At 40.8% G+C, this 21,713-nt stretch overlaps 2 protein-coding genes across 3 annotated transcripts in view; one reads left to right on the top strand and one right to left on the bottom strand.

Moving 5' to 3' along the window:
- LOC139547477 (collagen alpha-3(IV) chain-like) overlaps positions 1 to 6,522 on the bottom strand; it is a 42,479-nt gene extending 35,957 nt beyond the window's left edge. Inside the window, exon 1 of the mRNA XM_071356360.1 lies at positions 6,460 to 6,522. Coding sequence (XP_071212461.1) covers positions 6,460 to 6,522 — 63 coding nt within the window. The remainder of the gene's footprint in view (positions 1 to 6,459) is intronic.
- A 218-nt stretch (positions 6,523 to 6,740) lies between these two features.
- col4a4 (collagen, type IV, alpha 4) overlaps positions 6,741 to 21,713 on the top strand; it is a 170,289-nt gene continuing 155,316 nt past the window's right edge. Inside the window, exons 1-2 of one of the 2 annotated variants that reach the window (XM_071356391.1) lie at positions 6,741 to 6,897; positions 8,673 to 8,822. In XM_071356391.1, the coding sequence (XP_071212492.1) occupies positions 8,776 to 8,822 (47 nt within the window). In that variant the 5' untranslated portion in view covers positions 6,741 to 6,897; positions 8,673 to 8,775. Of the gene's footprint in view, positions 6,898 to 7,171; positions 7,430 to 8,672; positions 8,823 to 21,713 lie in introns of those variants that run through there. The other variant, XM_071356390.1, reaches the window with a different exon arrangement.

The raw sequence follows: 21,713 nt of genomic DNA, 5'->3' as shown, positions 1-21,713 counted from the left end.
AGGAACTGTCAAAATGTTAAAAGACTATTGATATATAAATTAACTCTTCTTTCAGTGTTTACCATGCTTACCATTATGCTAGCTCAATCGAAATCACCCACAGCGCTATGGCTAATTTAGGCTCCAAATGTTCACCCTGTTAGGTTGCACACTGTTAGAATTATGCAACTAACATAATAAAAATTTTCTGAAAGTCAAACTTGTCCTTTTTATGATATACTAAAGAAATTAAACATACACAGTACCAGTCAAAAGTTTGGACACACCTACTCATTCCAGGGTTTTTCTTTATTTTTACTATTTTCTACATTGTAGAATAATAGTGAAATAATACATATTGAATCATGTAGTAACCAAAAAAGTGTTAAACAAATGAAAATAGATTTTAGATTTTAGATTCTTCAAAGTAGCCACCCTTTGCCTTGATGACAGCTTTGCACACTCTTGTTTTGTAAACGCCATATGCCACAATACAAAATGAGTCGAAAAGATAAGCACCACATAGATTTGCTGTGCTTAGGTTTCCCATTAAAATGGGTTTTAAACATACAACTGGATCTATACAAACTTATTCTGTATTACAAACCATATCGTTTAAGGACTGCAGATAATCTTAGTGCCACTAAGTGGTGCTTATGGGTCTCTTCGCCAGTGAATGAGCACAAGTCCTACCGGGGTGGTGAAATATTGTACCTGGGGCAGTAACGAGTTCCTAGTCCAGAGTCTCAATACTGAACCTGTAGTCATGACTAGTACAGGTGATATGGAATCTATGATGCCCAAGAGGTGAGGCTGTGGAGCACGCAGCACACTGACTGTCTGTATCTAGAGTGATCTGAGAACAACAGTGACAAGACTGAGCCTGTGCCTCACCAGATGTCGACTGTAGATAACAGCCACTGTAAAACAAATACACACGACAGGGGGAATGGTTCTCACAGAAAATGTACCACACTCTTACACTGTGAACACAAGCCACCCTCACACCAGCACACTAGCCAGGTCCTCTTCTCACCACACACACGTACACACAAACACACACACTGACGACCACATCAACACATCCTCTAATTTGAGCATTCTACTTTTTTTCTACATTCTACCAAACCTCCATTTATGATCTATTAATTGGCGAAACCACAGACTCAGTGTTGGTATTTTGACAGATTGATTGACACAATATTTTCCTGAGAATGCAAATTCATGACTAGTTTCAGCTGTTGTCTTTGTATTGTAATACTGACTGTATTTACATTTACATTTTAGTCATTTAGCAGACGCTCTTATCCAGAGCGACTTACACAGGAACAATTAGGGTTAAGTGCCTTGCTCAAGAGCACAGACAGATTTTTCTTTTCATCCAGTCGGCTCAGGGATTCAAAAAACCTTTAGGCTACTGGCACAACGCGTGTAACCGCTAGTCTATTTGCTGCTTCCATAACACCCCTCCCTCAACCCACCCCCTGTCTGTCACGCATATAGGCTATATTTTTGAGGAGCTAAATACGCACTTTAGGCTTCTGCTATCCATCTTTAAACTGAATAGAGATCAATCCTTTATTTGTCATATATGGTTATAATGATCAAAGCATTGTGTAAAGCCAGTGATGGAGGGATATCGCTTCAGGGCGGTCACAGATAGAGTTGAAGTCAGAAGTTTACATACACCTTAGCCAAATACATTTAATACTCAGTTTTTCACAATTCCTGACATTTAATCCTAGTAAAAAGTCCCTGTCTTAGGTCAGTTAGGATCACCACTTTATTTTAAGAATGTGAAATGTTAGAATAATAGTAGAGAGAAATATTTATTTCAGCTTTATTTCTTTCATCACATTCTCAGTTGGTCAGAAGTTGACATACACTCAATTAGTATTTGATAGAATTGCCTTTAAATTGTTAAAATTGGGTCAAACGTTTCAGGTAGCCTTCCACAAGCTTCCCACAATAAATTGGGTGAATTTTGGCCCATTCCTCCTGACAGAGCTGGTGTAACTGAGTCAGGTTTCTAGGCCTCTTTGCTCGCACACGCTTCTTCAGTTCTGCCCACAAATGTTCAATGGGATTGAGGTCAGGGTTTGTGATGGTCACGCCAATACCTTGACTTTGTTGTCCTTAAGCCATTTCGCCACAACTTTGGAAGCAACCAAGCTTTAACTTCCTGACTGATGTCTTGAGATGTTGCTTCAATATATCCACATAATTTTCCTACCTCATGAAGCCATCTATTTTGTGAAGTACACCAGTCCCTCCTGCAGCAAAGCACCCCCAAAACATGATGCTGCCACCCCCGTGCTTCACGGTTGGGATGGTGTTCTTTGGCTTGCAAGCCTCCCTCTTTTTCCTCCAATCATGACGATGGTCATTATGGCCAAACAGTTCTATTTTTGTTTCATCAGACCAGAGGACATTTCTCCCAAAATTATCTTTGTCCCCATGTGCATTTACAAATGGTAGTCTGGCTTTTTTATGGTGGTTTTGGAGCAGTGGCTTCTTCCTTGATGAGCGGACTTTCAGGTTATGTCGATATAGGACTCCTTTTACTGTGGATATAGATACTTTTGTACCTGTTTCCTCCAGCATCTTCACAAGGTCCTTTGCTGTTGTTCTGGGATTCATTTGCACTTTTCGCACCACAGTACGTTCATCTCTAGGAGACAGAATGCGTCTCCTTCCTGAGCGGTATGCCGGATGTGTGGTCCCATGGTGTTTATACTTGCTTACTATTGTTTGTACAGATGAACGTGGTACCTTCAGGCATTTAAATTGCTCCCAAGGATGAACCAGACTTTTTTTCTGAGGTCTTGGCTGATTTCTTTAGATTTTCCCATGATGTCAAGCAAAGAGGCACTGAGTTTGAAGGTAGGCCTTGAAATACATCCACAGGTACACCTCCAATTGACTCAAATGATGTCAATTAGCCTATCAGAAGCTTCTAAAGCCATGACATCATTTTCTGGAATTTTCCAAGCTGTTTAAAGGCAGAGTCAACATAGTGTATGTAAACTTCTGACACACTGGAATTGTGATACAGTTAATGATATGTGAAATAATCTGTCTGTAAACAATTTTTGGAAAAATGATTTGTGTCATGCACAAAGTAGATGTCCTAGCCGACTTGCCAAAACTATAGTTTGTTAACAAGAAATTTGTGGAGTCGTTGAAAAACGAGTTTTAATGACTCCAACCTAAGTGTATGTAAACTTCCGACTTCAACTGTATACCTTCTCCACTGAGCTTGCTATTAAGTCCAGGACTGGGCTTAATCTGTGTCCGGAAACCATTCCTTAACCTTCCACCAAGCCTTGCCTGAAGCAATTGCCCAAACCAATTGACTTGACCAACCAACTTTGAAAACAATAAAAACTATTTCAACATTAATACCAACATCCATAATACGTTAGAGATGCCCCGTACAGTTCTACAGCAAGAGACTGCTTAAAAATTAAGAAAACAAAGCCAACTTGTTGAAAGTGCCACATATGCATGCATACATTCTTGATATCATACATCCTTCATCCCTCATGCATACATCCTGCAACAGAAATTAAACCCATGATCCTTGGCATTGCAAGCACCATGCTTTACCAACTGAGCCACACAGGACACCTACTAGTTTATAAAGATAAACTACAGACATCAAACCACTACACAGCAAACAATTTCTGGTTACCACTGCATTCCCAAAATGTTAATAGGGATGTCTTGAGAAAGTTAAGAATTATCTAAAAGTCCCCCGAACGTTTGACAAAGGTTCCCAGGGATGTTCCCATGACATAGCTTTAACATTTTCTGTTTTTATTTTGTATTTTTCTGTACAAAAACATATTAAATGTGCAAAACAAACATTATTGGAACATTTTCACCAAACATTATTATAACCGTTATGGTATGCCCCTCTACAAAAGTTTAGTAAATCATGTTGTCCAAGGACATTTAACAACATTCATGGGATGTTGTCATGCTAAAATTAGCTGGAAGCCAAATTGTGTCTCCATTGAACTGTTTATTTATTTTGGGCGGAGGGTAGATCAGCTTCAAAATTGCAGATAGAATTTACAAACTATCAATTTAATTGTTTGCATAATTTCTAATCCCCCTGATTTTATATTTTTTCTCTATACTTTTTTTCCCCCTACCCTACCATCCCTACCCTAATTGGAGTAAACAATACTGCCACTGCTTCTTACTGCTATTTTGCTCACATTAACGGTACCTGTAGTTAAATAATTATACATATATTACTAATTTCCTCTTTCTTCAAGTGCTGGATTTTCACCCACAGCTGCCAATCCACCATTCATTCTTAACTCCAACCCTCTGATGTCCACAGATTAACCCATCTTTCCCCAGTATAATGTCATTTTGCTATTTCCTTTTGCAATTACATCCCTCCATTTTACTGTGATGTCTTACGAGGGTCCAGAACCTCCCTGTATGTAAAATGTATACCGATATTGCCCTAAAAATAAATACTTTACCCGAAAGTATAATGATATTTGCACCCTGATATTATGACATAACAACCATTCCTGGACCTGACTCCAAAAGCGAGCCACCGATGGACAATACCAAAAAATATGTTCTGTTGATTTTGTTTCCTCGTGGCAGAGTCTACACAAGGCTGACTGTTCAATGCCCTATATACTGAGCATTCTTTTGTAGCAATGTATTTTATATATTAGCTTAAATTGAAACAAATGGATTACATGACATTGCTCTCCTGAAAAGCCACTGAGTAAGCAGACCTTTGATCCAGCACTGCAGTAACAGGTCTGCTAAAAAAAAAGTACCAATTAATCATGGTCTCCTGTCAGGACCATTGATAACTGTGTGTTACTGCAGGGCTGGATAAAAGGCCAGCACACCCAGTGGCTCACAAGGAGTGCAGTTGGTGAACCCGGTTCTAAAGGCATCCAACACATTTTTGGTAAAGATTTGCAACGGAAAGTAGGGTTCTCCAAATGCATCTCTGCATGGTTGCGTAATATTACACATGTTGGGCTGCACATTTTTACACGTTTTTGCGACTCAACTGTGCAGGACAGCCATTTTGCAAAGATAATTGCGTTCTTGAGTCGTATACTTAACTCAACCACATTGTGTTGCAGGATCTTATCCACACTCAATGAAAGCTTGAGTCCACACATACATAATCCAGTGCTGCCTAGCCCTCTTCCTGAAGATCTACTGTCCTGTAGGTTTTCAGTTCAACCCTAATTGAGAACACTGCATTAGCTACTCACCAAGACATTGGTAGCTCACCAAGACATAGGCAGCTCTGCTCTAATCCATAGACCCCTCAAACTCAGCTCTGGACCTCGAAGCCAGGTCCACTGCTTGTTTTAATTGTTTAAATGTTAATTGTTGTTTTTAAATCTGAGTCACATTGAGATTGACTTTATAATTTAAACCTAACCTAACCTATGACCTTATGTATTACTGCCCCCCAGTTGCAAGACACATCCCAGTGGCATGCCAAAAAACACACAAAAAATGATCTGCACATGCTGTCACGATCGGTCGTAATGAGGCAGAGTGGACCAAGGCGCAGCGTGATAGAACGACATCTTCTTTTTATTATGAAGACGAACAAAAACACTACTAAACACTACACATAGACATCCCCCCTGTCACACCCTGACCTAACCAAAATATTACAGAAAACAAAGATAACTAAGGCCAGGGCGTGACACATGCTTTCTGTCCCTAACTAAATAAAAACGAGCAAATCTGGTCTAAACTGAAACTAAACTGTATTTAAAATAAACTAATCGAAATAAAATCTAATATAAAAACACACAACTATATTAACCTTGGTCTGGGAATAGTTTTTCAGCAAATGTATTTTAAGTACACAGCTAAAGGATGGGCCTGGGGAAATGTGTGCGTGTGTGAATGTGTGTGTGGATGTGTGTGTGTGCGTGCGTGCGCGTGCGTGCGTATGTGTGTGCATTGGCACCTCTGTTGGAGCTGGCTGAATCTACAGGCATGCAAAAAAGATCGGACCATTTCCATTCTACCATATTAAAATTGTCATCACTCTACAACTAAATGTAATCTTAACCAGTAGCATAAAACTTTGTAATACACCTGTCGTGAGCCCTAGACCTGTAGAGGCAATAAATTAAATCAACATAATTCAACTCTGACATGAATGTATTTTATGTCATTTTATGTCCATAACGCTCCTGCTACACCAAGTAAACCTAGGCTACCTGTATGAGTTAGGATAACAATAATACGTCTATAGGTGGCTATTCAGGTGACACATCATGTGAAGTGATTTCGGCATGGATGACCCGCCAACTCAGCTATATCGTCAACTCAGATTCGTGTTCGCAATAAAACATATTTCTCTTACAAATCAGTTATAATACATGCATGCACGAAATGCAGCAAACTTGACTCTTAGCTGAGCCCTTATAGCCTAATTCATCATTGCATTTGTATACTTACATCATCTGTGCATGCGGGTGTGATGATGCCGCTGAGCACTAGCAACAGGACGCTCCAGAGCATTGCGGGAAAAGTGAGAAAGTCCGTCATTTCAGTTGGATATCTTTGTAACTGTAAAACCAATGCAGCAGCCCTCTTGAATAAATGTGTTTTAAAAATAAGAAGAAATAGCCTACTGTGCGCTGTCACTGCGACGGATTTCTGGACTTTGATAGGTGGTGGTGTAGATCACTATCCTTAGATATAGCGCGTGGTAAAGATAACCCTCAAGAATAACAGTGCTTTTACCTTCGAGCCCCCATTCACACCTGTGACAGCTAAGTATTTTAAGGCTAAATAATACACCCAAGTCATAGGCTACAAAGTGTAACTGCTGAGTTATAATAAGAACGAGTGGGACATACAATCGTCGAGAAACATATTGTATATGTTGGAAAAGTGAGTACGGTCAAGTGCTGGTTTAAGAATGAGCGGTGTACACTTAAATACCGTAATACTTTGTGACTAGGCTGTTATTTTTATGTTTCGTTTTTAATTAATAATGATACATGGTGATATGTTCTATATAGTATTATATAAATTTTTCTAGGTAGGTCTATTAATCGATTTGATAATATAAAAATAAACCGGATAAATGTATTGTCAAATACCGTTGCGCTCTTTAGGTTAGTTACGGTATGAGGTGCGGAGTGGAAGCAGTAGCCTCAATACTTACTAGCGGTTGTTGAGGTCTCTGTGTTTCTGTTGTACTTCGTTCAACTTTTTGTTGTTTTATTTTCTTCAATTATATGAAGCTAAATGACACAACGATTCTGAAATAGCTAGGCTCTTTTTGCATGACACTATTTAGGGATAAAGGTGATGGTTTTTCGATTTAAGGAACAAGTGTATGCGAAAGTATTGTCACAGTGGGACTTGAACTTGCACGACATTTCGTCCACGGAGTCCGACACAGTGTATCAAGACTGGGGTAAGCGTTTTTTATTGCATAGCAACACCTATTGCCCACAATAAAACATTGGGACGATTCTCTCACCCTATCTAGGATATGACGGGTAGACCTAATCATTAAATTGCTCCATAGTGCCAATGCCTATTATACATGTATTGGGAGGCATTTGCAACGGTTTCATTCGTTGCCATATCTTCACGATGTGCTCAATTTTATTGTAGGTTAATTGAATTCGCAGGATTATTACCTAGACACATTTTAACCAATTTGATCGTTGTGGGAATATACTCAGACTATGCATTTCAAAGTATTTTTTACTTGAATAATTTAGGCTACACACATATTTGATTCGGTAATATATTTCTTATAGTTCCAAATGTATCTGGACTAGTAGCCTATTCCCACAGTAGGGCTTGGGAACCTATTTTGTCAAAGCAATTCAGTATGTATGTATCACAAAATCAGCACAGTGTCCCCGCAATACTGTGCTCAATCCCCCTCAGGCTTATCTTGAATACAGTTACAGTGGTGCACGATTGCAGTGAGAGCTGTGTAACATCAGTAATAATAAGAGGTCATAATGATGATGATGATGATGATGATGATGATGATGATGATGATTATCATCATCATATCATCATTGGTTGCGGGTTTTGAGGTTTAGCCTAGAGAAAATTGGGCACAAGCAGTAATATTTTTGTTGTTGAAAACCTCAGCATGTGATCTAATAACCTGGCTTTCATTTTGATGTTTGAACATATTCATACATTATAATGATGCACCCTTTATCTCAGGCTGCCTGCCTATGAACCAGCTTTTCGTGCAATGAGAAATGATCCGCAAAGTCCATCTTGATCACAGTTCATCAGGTCACAGACATTTGTTATGACAGTGTTGTGTGTGTGTGTGTGTGTGTGTGTGTGTGTGTGTGTGTGTGTGTGTGTGTGTGTGTGTGTGTGTGTGTGTGTGTGTGTGTGTGTGTGTGTGTGTGTGTGTGTGTGTGCCTATGTGTCTATCCATTCATCCACACTCTACTCATTCATTTATTACTATAATTTCTTTATTCGTTAGTGCATCTTTAACTTTGCCAACTAACAAATGGATGATTTTATAAATTCAGGAATGAAAATTACATTTGATTTATGAATTGACTAAGTTTCAATGGAATTGAACCCAACACTTTTACTGTACATCAATTTACTCTATTTGCCTTCATATCTGAGAGTATTCTGTCTCTTATCATTGTTTGTCTATCTCATAGGAGAGGTCGAGAGGCAGAGTCTCATCGTTGGTGTTGAAGCAATCAGAGGCAAGGCAGAGGTCAAGGGCTTGTCTGGAAGCGGGACACGCCCTAAGTGGCGGAGATGACGGTCTCTACCTGCTGCACCACCTGGACCAAACTCCCTCTCTGGTCAGATTACCAAATCACATCTTCTCATGATCCCATTGTCTAATTTTCTCTCATTTCCTTCCGTTCACATCTTCTCCAACTCTGCTTGGCCAAAACAACCCATAGCCCCTTACCAGCATGGTGGCTGGTGGCACTTTAAATCGGAGGACAGGCAATAGTCATGGCTGAATGGAATCAAACACATTCACATTCCATTCACTTAGTTCTAGCCATTATTAGGAGCTGTCTTCCCTTCACCATCCTCCTCTACCCTTTCCCCCAACTAGTGCCTTCCACTTTTGGTGTTTGCAGATCTGAAGGAATCAGACAGGTGTAGGAATATGGAGGAAGCTCTCCTGAGTCTATTGGAGGACTAGGTGAAGGAAACATCATTTTGGGTGTTACGCCTATTAATTTCCATCAGATTAGAGCCCACCTTTCACAGTACTGTTCTACAAGGGATATACTCTAATTCACCTCTCCCCCCCACCTCCCCGGAAAAACCCTCCCCTAACCCAGACACAGCCTGGGAAGAAACCCGGGTCTGTTGTGACGACTCTAGCACTGCGATGCGCCACTCAGGAGGCCCAACCTACATTTCTTTTAATTTTCTTTTATTATTATTTCAAAATGGTCTAAGAACAACATTGCCAGGTCAATTCAAGCATAGCCAATATGCAGTGACAATGTATTGGGCCTATAGCCTACTGCACAAACCTCATTGCTATAGAACTGTTTTTAATTGGTTAATGTTGCATAGGCTTAAGTCATGTTTAAAAAAAAATCTGCGCAGTAGATCTTGGATTACATTTTGACTGAGAAAGTGATCATTACTCAGAAAAGTTTGGTGACCACTGCTCTATAGCTCAGATCACCGTGTCTGCACAGTTTCCTCGCGCCATAGACTGTAAAAAGAAGCCTCGAACACACAACAAAGCTAATAATGTGAGATTTCAAAACTTTTAAAACCATGACCACGTGCTTCTACACCTGCATTGCTTGCTGTTTGGGGTTTTAGGCTGGGTTTCTGTACAGCACTTTGAGATATCAGCTGATGTAAGAAGGGCTATATGAATACATTTGATGACTAGAGAGAGATTCAACAAATACAGCAAATAGTTGCTGTTTTATGAGTAAGTTCATGTTTAAGTTGTTAATCAGGACTGTCAACACTTTGTTCAACAGTTTTATAAGCCACAAAATGTGTGTTCTCCCTACTTCCACTCACGCTACAACCAGCACTGCAGCTGCAATGAATGAGCGTAGCAAAGCTTGCGTTGTTATTATTTGCGGCTTATGTCTTTTTTAATACAGAGGAATAGTTCAACGTTAATTGGTGCATGAGTCAGAAATAATGCACTGCGACTTAAGTTTCGCCTTCAGCTGGAAGACTGTGTCCCCTTTTCTCAGCGGAGGGAGAGAGAGGAGGGATGGTGAGAGGCAGCTCACCACTGCTCCCTCAATCAGTCAATCAATCAAATGTATTTATAAAGCCCTTTTTATATCAGCAGATGTCAAAGTGCTATACAGAAATCCAGCCTAAAACCGCAAACAGCAAGCAATGCAGATGTAGAAGCACGGTGGCTAGGAAAAACTCCCTAGAAAGGCAGGAACCTAGGAAGAATCCTAGAGAGGAACCAGGCTTTGAGAGGTGGCCAGTCCTCTTCTGGCTATGCTGGGAGTAGATGATGGTCAGTCTCTTCCCTCAGACTGACCATCAGATGCAGATACTGAAAAAACAGGCTTCTGGCAAACATTTGTGGCAAACCTTTGGCCAATTTCTCTCAGATTTGCGGCAAACTCATATTTTCACATGCAAATTAGTTTTGTGGCACTGGGTCAATATTGGCCAAACACAGCATTGGGTTAATTCAACCCCGTGGGATTGGGTTGTGTTTTTAACCCAGCACCTTGAGTTGAGCAAATTATACTATATTAAAACAACTCGGTGTGTTGTTGGGTTGTGACATAAACCCAGCACATTGGGTTGGCGGATTGACCCAGCAGCTGGGAATTTTCAGTGCAATCCTAATTTCAATTTTGCTTACATATTTTTGCCTTCCCTACCATCCCTTTCCTACACAATCAAAATACAATGTTGAACTTCAGAACACTCAGATTACAATCGGATAAAAACAAAGCCTGTGTGTGTGACACAATCTCAAGTGGTACACTATTAACACAGATCTGTCTATCAGACAGTGCCAGAGCAAATCAATAGATATTCACATTCACTGACACACTTCAGCTATCTTAGGCTATTTTAGGGGACAACACACACACATACACACACACACACACACACACACACACACACACACACACACACACACACACACACACACACACACACACACACACACACACACACACACACACACACACACACACACACACACACATACACACACACACACACACACACACACACACATCATGCTGTTTTGCCATACAATAATGTTCTACATTTGGGTCAAGTCAAAACATTGTTACACAGACAACAAGTGTAAAATATTAAATGTGATGGTCACTCTACTAAGGACATGGACAAATGACTCATTACTTAAGTAATAACTGTATTTCACTCATAAATAACTTTTCACAATTCCCAAAATGTAACATTTCTATTTAAAATAAATTGTGATAGAATGAAAGTATAGCGGAACACGTTTCAGCACAGCTTGAACCAAAAATGTTATTATATACAGTGGGGAGAACAAGTATTTGATACACTGCCGATTTTGCAGGTTTTCCTACTTACAAAGCATGTAGAGGTCTGTAATTTTTATCATAGGTACACTTCAACTGTGAGAGACGGAATCTAAAACAAAAATCCAGAAAATCACATTGTATGATTTTTAAATAATTAATTTGCATTTTATTGCATGACATAAGTATTTGATCACCTACCAACCAGTAAGAATTCCGGCTCTCACAGACCTGTTAGTTTTTCTTTAAGAAGCCCTCCTGTTCTCCACTCATTACCTGTATTAACTGCACCTGTTTGAACTCGTTACCTGTATAAAAGACACCTGTCCACACGCTCAATCAAACAGACTCCAACCTCTCCACAATGGCCAAGACCAGAGAGCTGTGTAAGGACATCAGGGATAAAATTGTAGACCTGCACAAGGCTGGGATGGGCTACGGGACAATAGGCAAGCAGCTTGGTGAGAAGGCAACAACTGTTGGCGCAATTATTAGAAAATGGAAGAAGTTCAAGATGACGGTCAATCACCCTCGGTCTGGGGCTCCATGCAAGATATCACCTCGTGGGGCATCAATGATCATGAGGAAGGTGAGGGATCAGCCCAGAACTACACGGCAGGACCTGGTCAATGACCTGAAGAGAGCTGGGACCACAGTCTCAAAGAAAACCATTAGTAACACACTACGCCGTCATGGATTAAAATCCTGCAGCGCACGCAAGGTCCCCCTGCTCAAGCCAGCGCATGTCCAGGCCCGTCTGAAGTTTGCCAATGACCATCTGGATGATCCAGAGGAGGAATGGGAGAAGGTCATGTGGTCTGATGAGACAAAAATATAACTTTTTGGTCTAAACTCCACTCGCTGTGTTTGGAGGAAGAAGAAGGATGAGTACAACCCCAAGAACCCATCCCAAACGTGAAGCATGGAGGTGGAAACATCATTCTTTGGGGCTGCTTTTCTGCAAAGGGGACAGGACGACTGCACCGTATTGAGGGGAGGATGGATGGGGCCATGTATCGCGAGATCTTGGCCAACAACCTCCTTCCCTCAGTAAGAGCATTGAAGATGGGTCGTGGCTGGGTCTTCCAGCATGACAACGACCCGAAACACACAGCCAGGGCAACTAAGGAGTGGCTCCGTAAGAAGCATCTCAAGGTCCTGGAGTGGTCTAGCCAGTCTCCAGACCTGAATCCAATAGAAAATCTTTGGAGGGAGCTGAAATTACGTATTGCCCAGCGACAGCCCCGAAACCTGAAGGATCTGGAGAAGGTCTGTATGGAGGAGTGGGCCAAAATCCCTGCTGCAGTGTGTGGAAACCTGGTCAAGAACTACAGGAAACGTATGATCTCTGTAATTGCAAACAAAGGTTTCTGTACCAAATATTAAGTTCTACTTTTCTGATGTATCAAATACTTATGTCATGCAATAAAATGCAAAGGAATTACTTAAAAATCATACAATGTGATTTTCTGGATTTTTGTTTTAGATTCCGTCTCTCACAGTTGAAGTGTACCTATGATAAAAATTACAGACCTCTACATGCTTTGTAAGTAGGAAAACCTGCAAAATCGGCAGTGTATCAAATACTTGTTCTCCCCACTGTATATTAATCATACAAATAAATACATATTTGTGCAACAGTAGTTGAACTAAAGACAAACGTGACTCACCACCAGGATTCGGTTTTATGTAGCAAAATTTGAAATTATTTTTCTTATATTGGATAAAAGTAGAGCTACAAAATAGTATATCATACACTGCATTTGGGCAACAATGGGAATGTAATTCTGCCTTGAAAGTTGATCAACTTGTATACTCACTTTTGAGAAAATGGCCTTTGAATGTTTTGGTATCTAGTGAAGAGCTCTTCTTTGTATACACCCATTCAGCATCGTTCTCACCTGCTTAAGCTTTAGCCCCACTCATCTCGTTTTGCTTTCGGAGCGCACACTTGACGCTCTGGCCGGTGATTTGTTTACCTCTGGATAACATGAAAACAGCCTAACTAGCCCTGCTGGCAACAATTTCATTACGCTTTTTTGAAGATGTTTACTGACGCCGGCCATATTCAACTAGTGTTGTACATACGTCACGTAACGTTAGCTAAAGAGCCAGCCAGCTAACGTTAGCTAGTTAACTTCTTACGGCTGAAATCCCGTTAACGTGATCGATATGACAACAGCCAGTGAAAGTGCAGGGCGCCAAATTCAAACAACAGAAATCTCATGATTAAAATTCCTCAAACATACAAGGATTATACACCATTTTAAAGATAAACTTGTTGTTAATCCCACCACAGTGTCCGATTTCAAAAAGGCTTTACGACGAAAGCATACCAAACACAGCCATTTTTCCAGCCAAAGAGAGGAGTCAAAAAAAGCAGAAATAGAGATAAAATGAATCACTAACCTTTGATGATCTTCATCAGATGACATTCATAGGACTTCATGTTACACAATACATGTATGTTTTGTTCGATAAAGTTCATATTTATATCCAAAAATCTCAGTTTACATTGGCGCGTTATGTTCAGTAATGTTTTGCTTCCAAAACATCCATTGATTTTGCAGGAGCCACATCAATTTACAGAAATACTCATAATAAACATTGATAAAAGATACAAGTGTTATGCATGGAATTATAGATAAACTTCTCCTTAATGCAACCGCTGTGTCAGATTTCAAAAAAGCTTTACGGAAAAAGCACACCATGCAATAATCTGAGTACAGCACTCAGAGACCAAAACAAGCTATACAGATACCCGAAGTCAGAAATAGCATTATAAATATTCACTTACCTTTGATGATCTTCATCAGAATGCACACACAGGAATCCCAGTTCCACAACAAATGTTTGTTTTGTTTCCATAAGTCCATAATTTATGTCCAAATACCTCCTTTTTGTTAGCGCGTTTAGTTCACAAATCCAAATTCACACGGTGCAGGCACTTAGTTCAGACGACGGTTCCATTACAGTTTGTAGAAACATGTCAAACGATGTATAGAATCAATCTTTAGGATGTTTTTATCATAAATCTTCAATAATATGCCAACTGGACAATTCCTTTGTCTTTAGGAATGAGAAGGAACGCAGCTAACTCTCATGGGGGCGCACGAGACTGAGCTCCTGGCATTCTGCCAGACCTCTTAGACAATCAGCTCTTATTCTCTCCCCCTTCACAGTAGAAGCCTGAAACAAGGATCTAAAGACTGTTGACATCTAGTGGAAGCCTTAGGAAGTGCAATCAGACCAAAATGTGCACTGTATATTGGATAGGCAAAGACTTGAAAACCTACAAACCTCAGATTTCCCACTTTCTGGTTGGATCTTTTCTCAGGTTTTTGCCTGCCATATGAGTTATGTTAAACTCACAGACATCATTCAAACAGTTTTAGAAACTTCAGAGTGTTTTTTTATCCAAATCTACTAATAATTTGCATATCTTAGCTTCTGGTCCTGAGTAGCAGGCAGTTTACTCTGGGCACCTTATTCATCCAAGCTACTCAATACTGCCCCCCAGCCATAAGAAGTTAAACAACAATGAACACAGTGCCAACAATGCCACAGTGCTGGGAGCTAACCAACCAGGTTCAATGTTAGCTAGCTAACATTAGGCTCTAACTAGAAAAGCAAATGGCTCTGGGATACAAATAATAACGTCAGCTAGGGAGCCAGCCAGCTAATGTTAGCTAGCTAGCTAACAGTACACTTTAGCTTGAAATGGAACCAATATCTGAAAATGTATCTAGTTAATGCTAGACTATCTTACCTGTATACATCATCATGCATGATGGATGCGTCTCCCTGTCAGGAGTGCCATACCACGGTTGCCCTTAGTTTGAAGATGTAATCCGGAGACAGGTGTTTTCTCCATCTCTTTAGCTACCATACTCTAATTCCACTGATTTCAAAACTTTATCCTCCGAAAGTGGAGAGCAACACTTATGGAGCTCCACTACTCAATAAATTTTTAAAAATCCGCGTTCGACAGGATTACCAACACAGACTGATGAGCTCAAATAGACAGAAGCCTCTATATGGCAGACCAATCCAAACTCATCTCTCGGCATGTCCAGCCCCCTCATTATCTCAGCCAATCATGGCTAGTGTGAAGGCTGCTTATTTTTTCTGTGACTTAACCAACAAGGCTTGTAATTTAACAAGTGTATTCATATTTACAGTTGGCATAAAAGGTTGTTATTAAGGCACATGAAAGTGCACATGTTCGAGTAGGCATTTCTGCCAAAAACACATTTTGATAAGAAAATATTTTTACATTCAAACGGCTCTCCTGTGACGTCGTGACTTGCGACATATGCCTAGTTTCCTGAATTGGGTCACAAACAAGCACATACCGTATAGTAGGCAAAATGCACTAATGCATTAAAACAAACTAAAATTACATTTAACTGAGCTATAAATAGTGCCTTAAGAGCATATTAGTATTGGAATATGAAGGGGATACCTAGTCAGTTGCACATTCAACCGAAATGTGTCTTCCACATTTAACCCAACACCTCTGAATCAGAGAGACACTCATGGCTCATCCATCCATTAATCTATTAATTCACAGGAACATTTCCTCCTGTCACTTCTCACACTACATCGAAGAGCAGATAATTATCAACTATTGTTCAGTGGAAATGAGACATTCTCGCAACAGTCTTACTGCGGGGGATTCTATTCCTGGCAGCTGATACTCTGTGGTCTCTAGGTAAGTTGATATCAAACACATAATACTACTTGAAGCACACATCCAGTGCCCCAAGCATTGTACCTTGCTCCAATGCCTGTCCACTAATGACTCTAAACACCTGTGAGCAGTCCCCAAGAGCCAACACGAATGGGTAGGGTCTGGTCACCACCACCTGGCGCAGGTACTCAACCATTTTGGTCCCAACCTGTTAGAAATCATTTGATTTTAGAATATGAGGACTTGTGCAAAGCATGGAGGAACACTGACAATGCATCACACACAATTTATTTAGTATACTATGTTGTCAGCACAATGTGTCAATAATGAAGGGGGCTGTGCTTTTAGTGGTTGGCTCTCTTCTGTGTCTTTCTCACTCAAACACCCACATGCACAGCCCAACTCATACCCCGAGCGCCGCCCCCTTCTATTACAATGGTTGGATTTTCAAATCCAAACAATGAGAAGTCTCAGCTTTTTTTGGGGGGGGGGGGGACTAATAAATATTTTCAGACCAGTGTGGTCTAAGTCACGTGGATCGCGTCAACCAGGCTAGTTAATCACAGCAAACAGAATCAAATTCAAGTCTCATATTTTTGTATACAATTTAACCCACCATGCCTGGAGTATCCAGCAGACGTGCATACTCTCAGACAATCTCAACTGTCTTGGCCCCATTATGTCTGGTCCACTGAGCCCTCTGTTTCACGGTCCAGTTCATGTACTCAGCGACTTGGTTTGCCGGCCAGATGTTGTTCTTCAGCCACTCGTTCATCTGGGCTGCCCTCTCACATTTGACTCTGTTGTGAACACAAAGTATTCAATTAATTATAAATTCCTTTTAACCACCAGTTTTCAAAATACACAACAAATCTTTCAACATGTACTTGACAAGACCCGACTATTTCTCAATGTTGTGTGTCGCTTGGTTTGCCCACAGTCCTATGTATTCATGTGTGTGTCTCGAGGACCTCGCCTCGTGTATAAAAAAGGTGGTGTTTACAGAATACTTACTGCGTTTAAGTCTTTCATGTTCTTCTATAACTTCAGGCTATAGTCGAGTCGTCCAAAAGCAAGAGCGTTTCCTGGTCTATCTCCACCACTGCAGAAGAGAAAGGGGGTACCTAGTTAGTTGCACAACTGAATGCATTCAACCAAAATATGAGTTCCGCATTTAACCCAACCCCTCTGAATCAGAGGTGCAGGGGGTGCTGCCTTAATCGACATCCACGTTGCCCGGGGAGCAGTTGTTGTTAGGGGTTAACTGCCTTGCTCAAGGGCAGAACGGCAGATTTTTCCACTTTGCTGGCTCAGTGATTCGAACCAGCAACCATTCGGTTACTGGCCCAATGCTTTTAACCGCTAGACCTAACCGCTATGGGGAGTTTAAGGGATAGTTTCACCCACATTTCTAAATGATATACTTTGAGGAGGGAAGGGAGTGAATAGGGGCGGGAGTAGCTTCGAGGTTAGAAAGGCAGGCCGATTACTGGCGGGTTATCGGTTTGAACTAGGGCTGACCCCAATTAGTCCACTGGTCGATTTCAGTAGCTGTGCGTGGGTAAAATCACTGAGAGTTACCGTAAGTCGCAAAGAAAACAGGAGCTGCCTCCAGCAGCATTTCAACTTCAACATTTCAACATCAAATCACCTCTGCTTAGTCTAATACAGTGACAACTAAAAGATACCAAAACAATTTAGTCAAATCAACATAAGCTAAATATGATGTGGCTAATGGTTCTGATTTCTGTGCGCGTGTGTGTGCGTGTGTGCGTGCGCGTTCGTAGAAAAACATGTTGACTCACCATACTTGTAGAGGAACGCCAATGCCATCCTCCTTTCTTTCATGTTGACCGTTTCATGAAACAGTATACAGTACACGCTTTTATTTTTCCTTGTCCTAATCTACTTGGCTAAAATGTTTGCTCGCTAGTTTTAGAACACATTCTCATTCAAGGGTTTTCTTTATTTTTACTATTTTCTACATTGTAGAATAATAGTGAAGACATCAAAACTATGAAATAACACATATGGAATCATGTAGTAACCAAAAAAGTGTTAAACAAAGCAAAACATATTTTTGAATTTAGATTCTTCAAAGTAGCCACCCTTTGCCTTGATGAGAGCTTTGCACAATCTTGGAATTCTATCAACCAGCTTCATGAGGAATGCTTTTCCAACAGTCTTGAATTAGTTCCCACATATGCTGAGCACTTGTTGGCTGCTTTTCCTTCACTCTGTGGTCCAACCCATCCCAAACCATCTCAATTGGGTTGAGGTCGGGTAATTGTGGAGGCCAGGTCATCTGATGCGGCACCCCATCACCTTCCTTCTTGGTCAAATAGCCCTTACACAGCCTGGAGGTGTTTTGGATCATTGTCCTGTTGAAAAACAAATGATAGTCCCACTAAGTGCAAACCAGATGGTATGGTGTATCGCTGCAGAATGCTGTGGTAGCCATGGTCGTTAAGTGTGCCTTGAATTCTAAATAAATCACAGACAGTGTCACCAGTAAAGAACCCCCACACCATCAGACCTCCTTTTCCATACTTCATGGTGGGAACCACACATGCGGAGATCATCTGTTCACTTACTCTGCGTCTCACAAAGACACAGGGGTTGGAACAAAAAATCTCAATTTTGGACTCATCAAACCAATGGACAGATTTCCACCGGTCTAATGTCCATTGCTCATGTTTCTTGGCCCAAGCAAGTCTCTTCTTCTTATTGGTGTTGTTTGGTAGTGGTTTCTTTGCAGAAATTTGACCGTGAAGGCTTGATTCATGCAGTCTTCTCTGATCAGTTGATGTTGAGATGTGTCTGTTACTTGAACTATTTGAAGCAATTATTTGGGCTGCAATCTGAGGTGCAGTTAACTCTAATGAACTTATCCTCTGCAGCAGAGGTAACTCTGGGTCTTCCTTTCCTTTTGCAGACCTCATGAGAGCCAGTTTCATCATAGCCCTTGATGGTTTTTGCGAGTTCCTGAAATGTTCCGTATTGATTGACCTTCATGTCTTAAAGTAATGATGGACTGTCACTTCTCTTTGCTTAGTTGAGCTGTTCTTGCCGTAATATGGACTTGGTATTTTGACAAATAATCTTCTGCACACCACCCCTAACTTGTCACAACACAACTGATTGGCTCAAACGCATTAAGAAGGAAAGAAATTCCACAAAGTAACTTTTAACAAAGTACACCTGTTAACTGAAATGCATTCCAGGTGACTACCTCATGAAGCTGGTTGAGATAATGCCAAGAGTGTGCAAAGCTGTAATCAAGGCAAAGTGTGGCTACTTTGAAGAATCTCAAGTATATTTTGATTTGTTTAACACTTTTTGGTTACTACATGATTCCATGTGTTATTTCATAGTTTTGATGTCTTCACTATTATTCTACAATGTATTGTTTTATTTAACCTTTGTTTAAACAGGGAGTCACATTGAGATTAAAAATGTACTTTTCAAGATAGTTCCCTGTATACATTACAATACAAACAGAAAAATAAAACATACATGTGTATAAAACAATATAATTCAGCACACAATAACAAAATAAACATATTTAATAAAAGCAATCACATTCAACTACATAGAGGTCCTCAAACAATAATTCAAACTGCCTGAGTGGCACCAGCACACGTAACTGCAGTGAACTCTGCAAATCTGTGAAGACTGAAGGGGTCTCTAGTGTTATCCATTCCCGAGAACTGGTTTGGCAACTTGTTATTCTTAACTTAATGAAGTTATATTTTTATTTTATTTCACCTTTATTTAACCAGGTAAGATAGTTGAGAACAAGTTTTAATTTGCAACTGCGACCTGGCCAAGATAAAGCAAAGCTGTGCGACACAAACAACAACACAGAGTTACACATGGAATAAATAAGCGTACAGTCAATAACACAATAGAAACAAAAGAAAGTCTATATACAGTGTGTGCAAATGGCGTGAGGAGGTAAGGCAATAAATAGGCCATGGTAGCGAAGTAGTTACAATTTAGCAAATTAACACTGGAGTGATAGATGAGCAGATGATGATGTGCAAGTAGAAATACTGGCGTGCAAAAGATCAGAAAAGTAAATAAAAACAATATGGGGATGAGGACGGTAGATTGGGTGGGCTATTTACAGATGAGCTATGTACAGCTTTAGCGATCGGTTAGCTGCTCAGATAGCTAATGTTTAAAGTTAGTGAGGGAAATATAAGTCTCCAGCTTTTTACAATTCGTTCCAGTCATTGGCAGCAGAGAACTGGAAGGAAAGGCGTCCAAAGGACGTGTTGGCTTTGGGGATGGCCAGTGAAATATACCTGCTAGAGTGCGTGCTACGGGTGGGTGTTGTTATCGTGACCAGTGAGCTGAGATCAGGCGGAGCTTTACCTAGCATCGACTTATAGATGACCTGGAGCCAGTGGGTCTGGCGACGAATATGTAGCAAGGGCCAGCCGACTAGAGCATACAGGTCGCAGTAGTGGGTAGTATATGTGGCTTTGGTGACAAAACGGATGGCACTGTGATAGACTACATCCAGTTTAATGAGTAGAGTGTTGGAGGCTATTTTGTAAATGACATCACCGAAGTCAAGGATCGGTAGGATAGTCAATTTTACGAGGGTATGTTTGGCAGCATAAGTGAATGAGGCTTTGTTGCGAAATAGGAAGCCGATTCTAGATTTAGTTTTGGATTGGAGATGCTTAATGTGAGTCCGGAAGGAGAGTTTACAGTCGAACCAGCCATCTAGGTATTTGTAGTTGGGCCACATATTCTAGGTCAGAACCGTCCAGAGTAGTGATGCTAGTTGGGCGGGCCGGTGCGGGCAGCAATCGGTTGAAGAGCACGTATTTAGTTTTACTAGCATTTAAAAGCAGTTGTAGGCCACGGAAGGAGTGTTGCATGGCATTGAAGCTCGTTTGGAGGTTTGTTAACACAGTGTCCAAAGAAGGGCCAGATGTATACAGAATGGTGTCGCCTGCGTAGAGATGGATTAGAGAATCACCAGCAGCAAGAGCGACATCATTGATATATACAGAGAAAAGAGTCAGCCCGAGAATTGAACCCTGTGGCACCCCCATAGAGACTGCCAGAGGTCAACAGACCCTCCGATTAGACACACTGAACTCTATCTGAGAAGTAGTTGGTGAACCAGGCGAGGCAGTCATTTGAGAAACCAAGGCTGTTGGGTCTGCCGTAAGAGTGAGGTGATTGACAGAGTTGAAAGCCTTGGCCAGGTCGATGAAGACGGCTGCACAGTACTGTCTTTTATCGATGGCGGTTATGATATCGTTTAGGACCTTGAGCATGGCTAAGGTGCACTCATGACCAGCTCGGAAACCAGATTGCATAGTGAAGAAGGTACGGTTGGATTCGAAATGATTGGTGATCTGTTTGTTAATAACTTGGCTTTCGAAGATTTTAGAAAGGCAGGGCAGGAGGGATATACAGTGGGGAGAACAAGTATTTGATACACTGCCGATTTTGCAGGTTTTCCTACTTACAAAGCATGTAGAGGT

Source organism: Salvelinus alpinus, chromosome 21 (assembly GCF_045679555.1).
Source record: "Salvelinus alpinus chromosome 21, SLU_Salpinus.1, whole genome shotgun sequence".
In the NCBI taxonomy this organism is placed as follows: Eukaryota; Metazoa; Chordata; class Actinopteri; order Salmoniformes; family Salmonidae; genus Salvelinus; species Salvelinus alpinus.
This window is presented reverse-complemented; position numbering and strand designations above follow the sequence as displayed.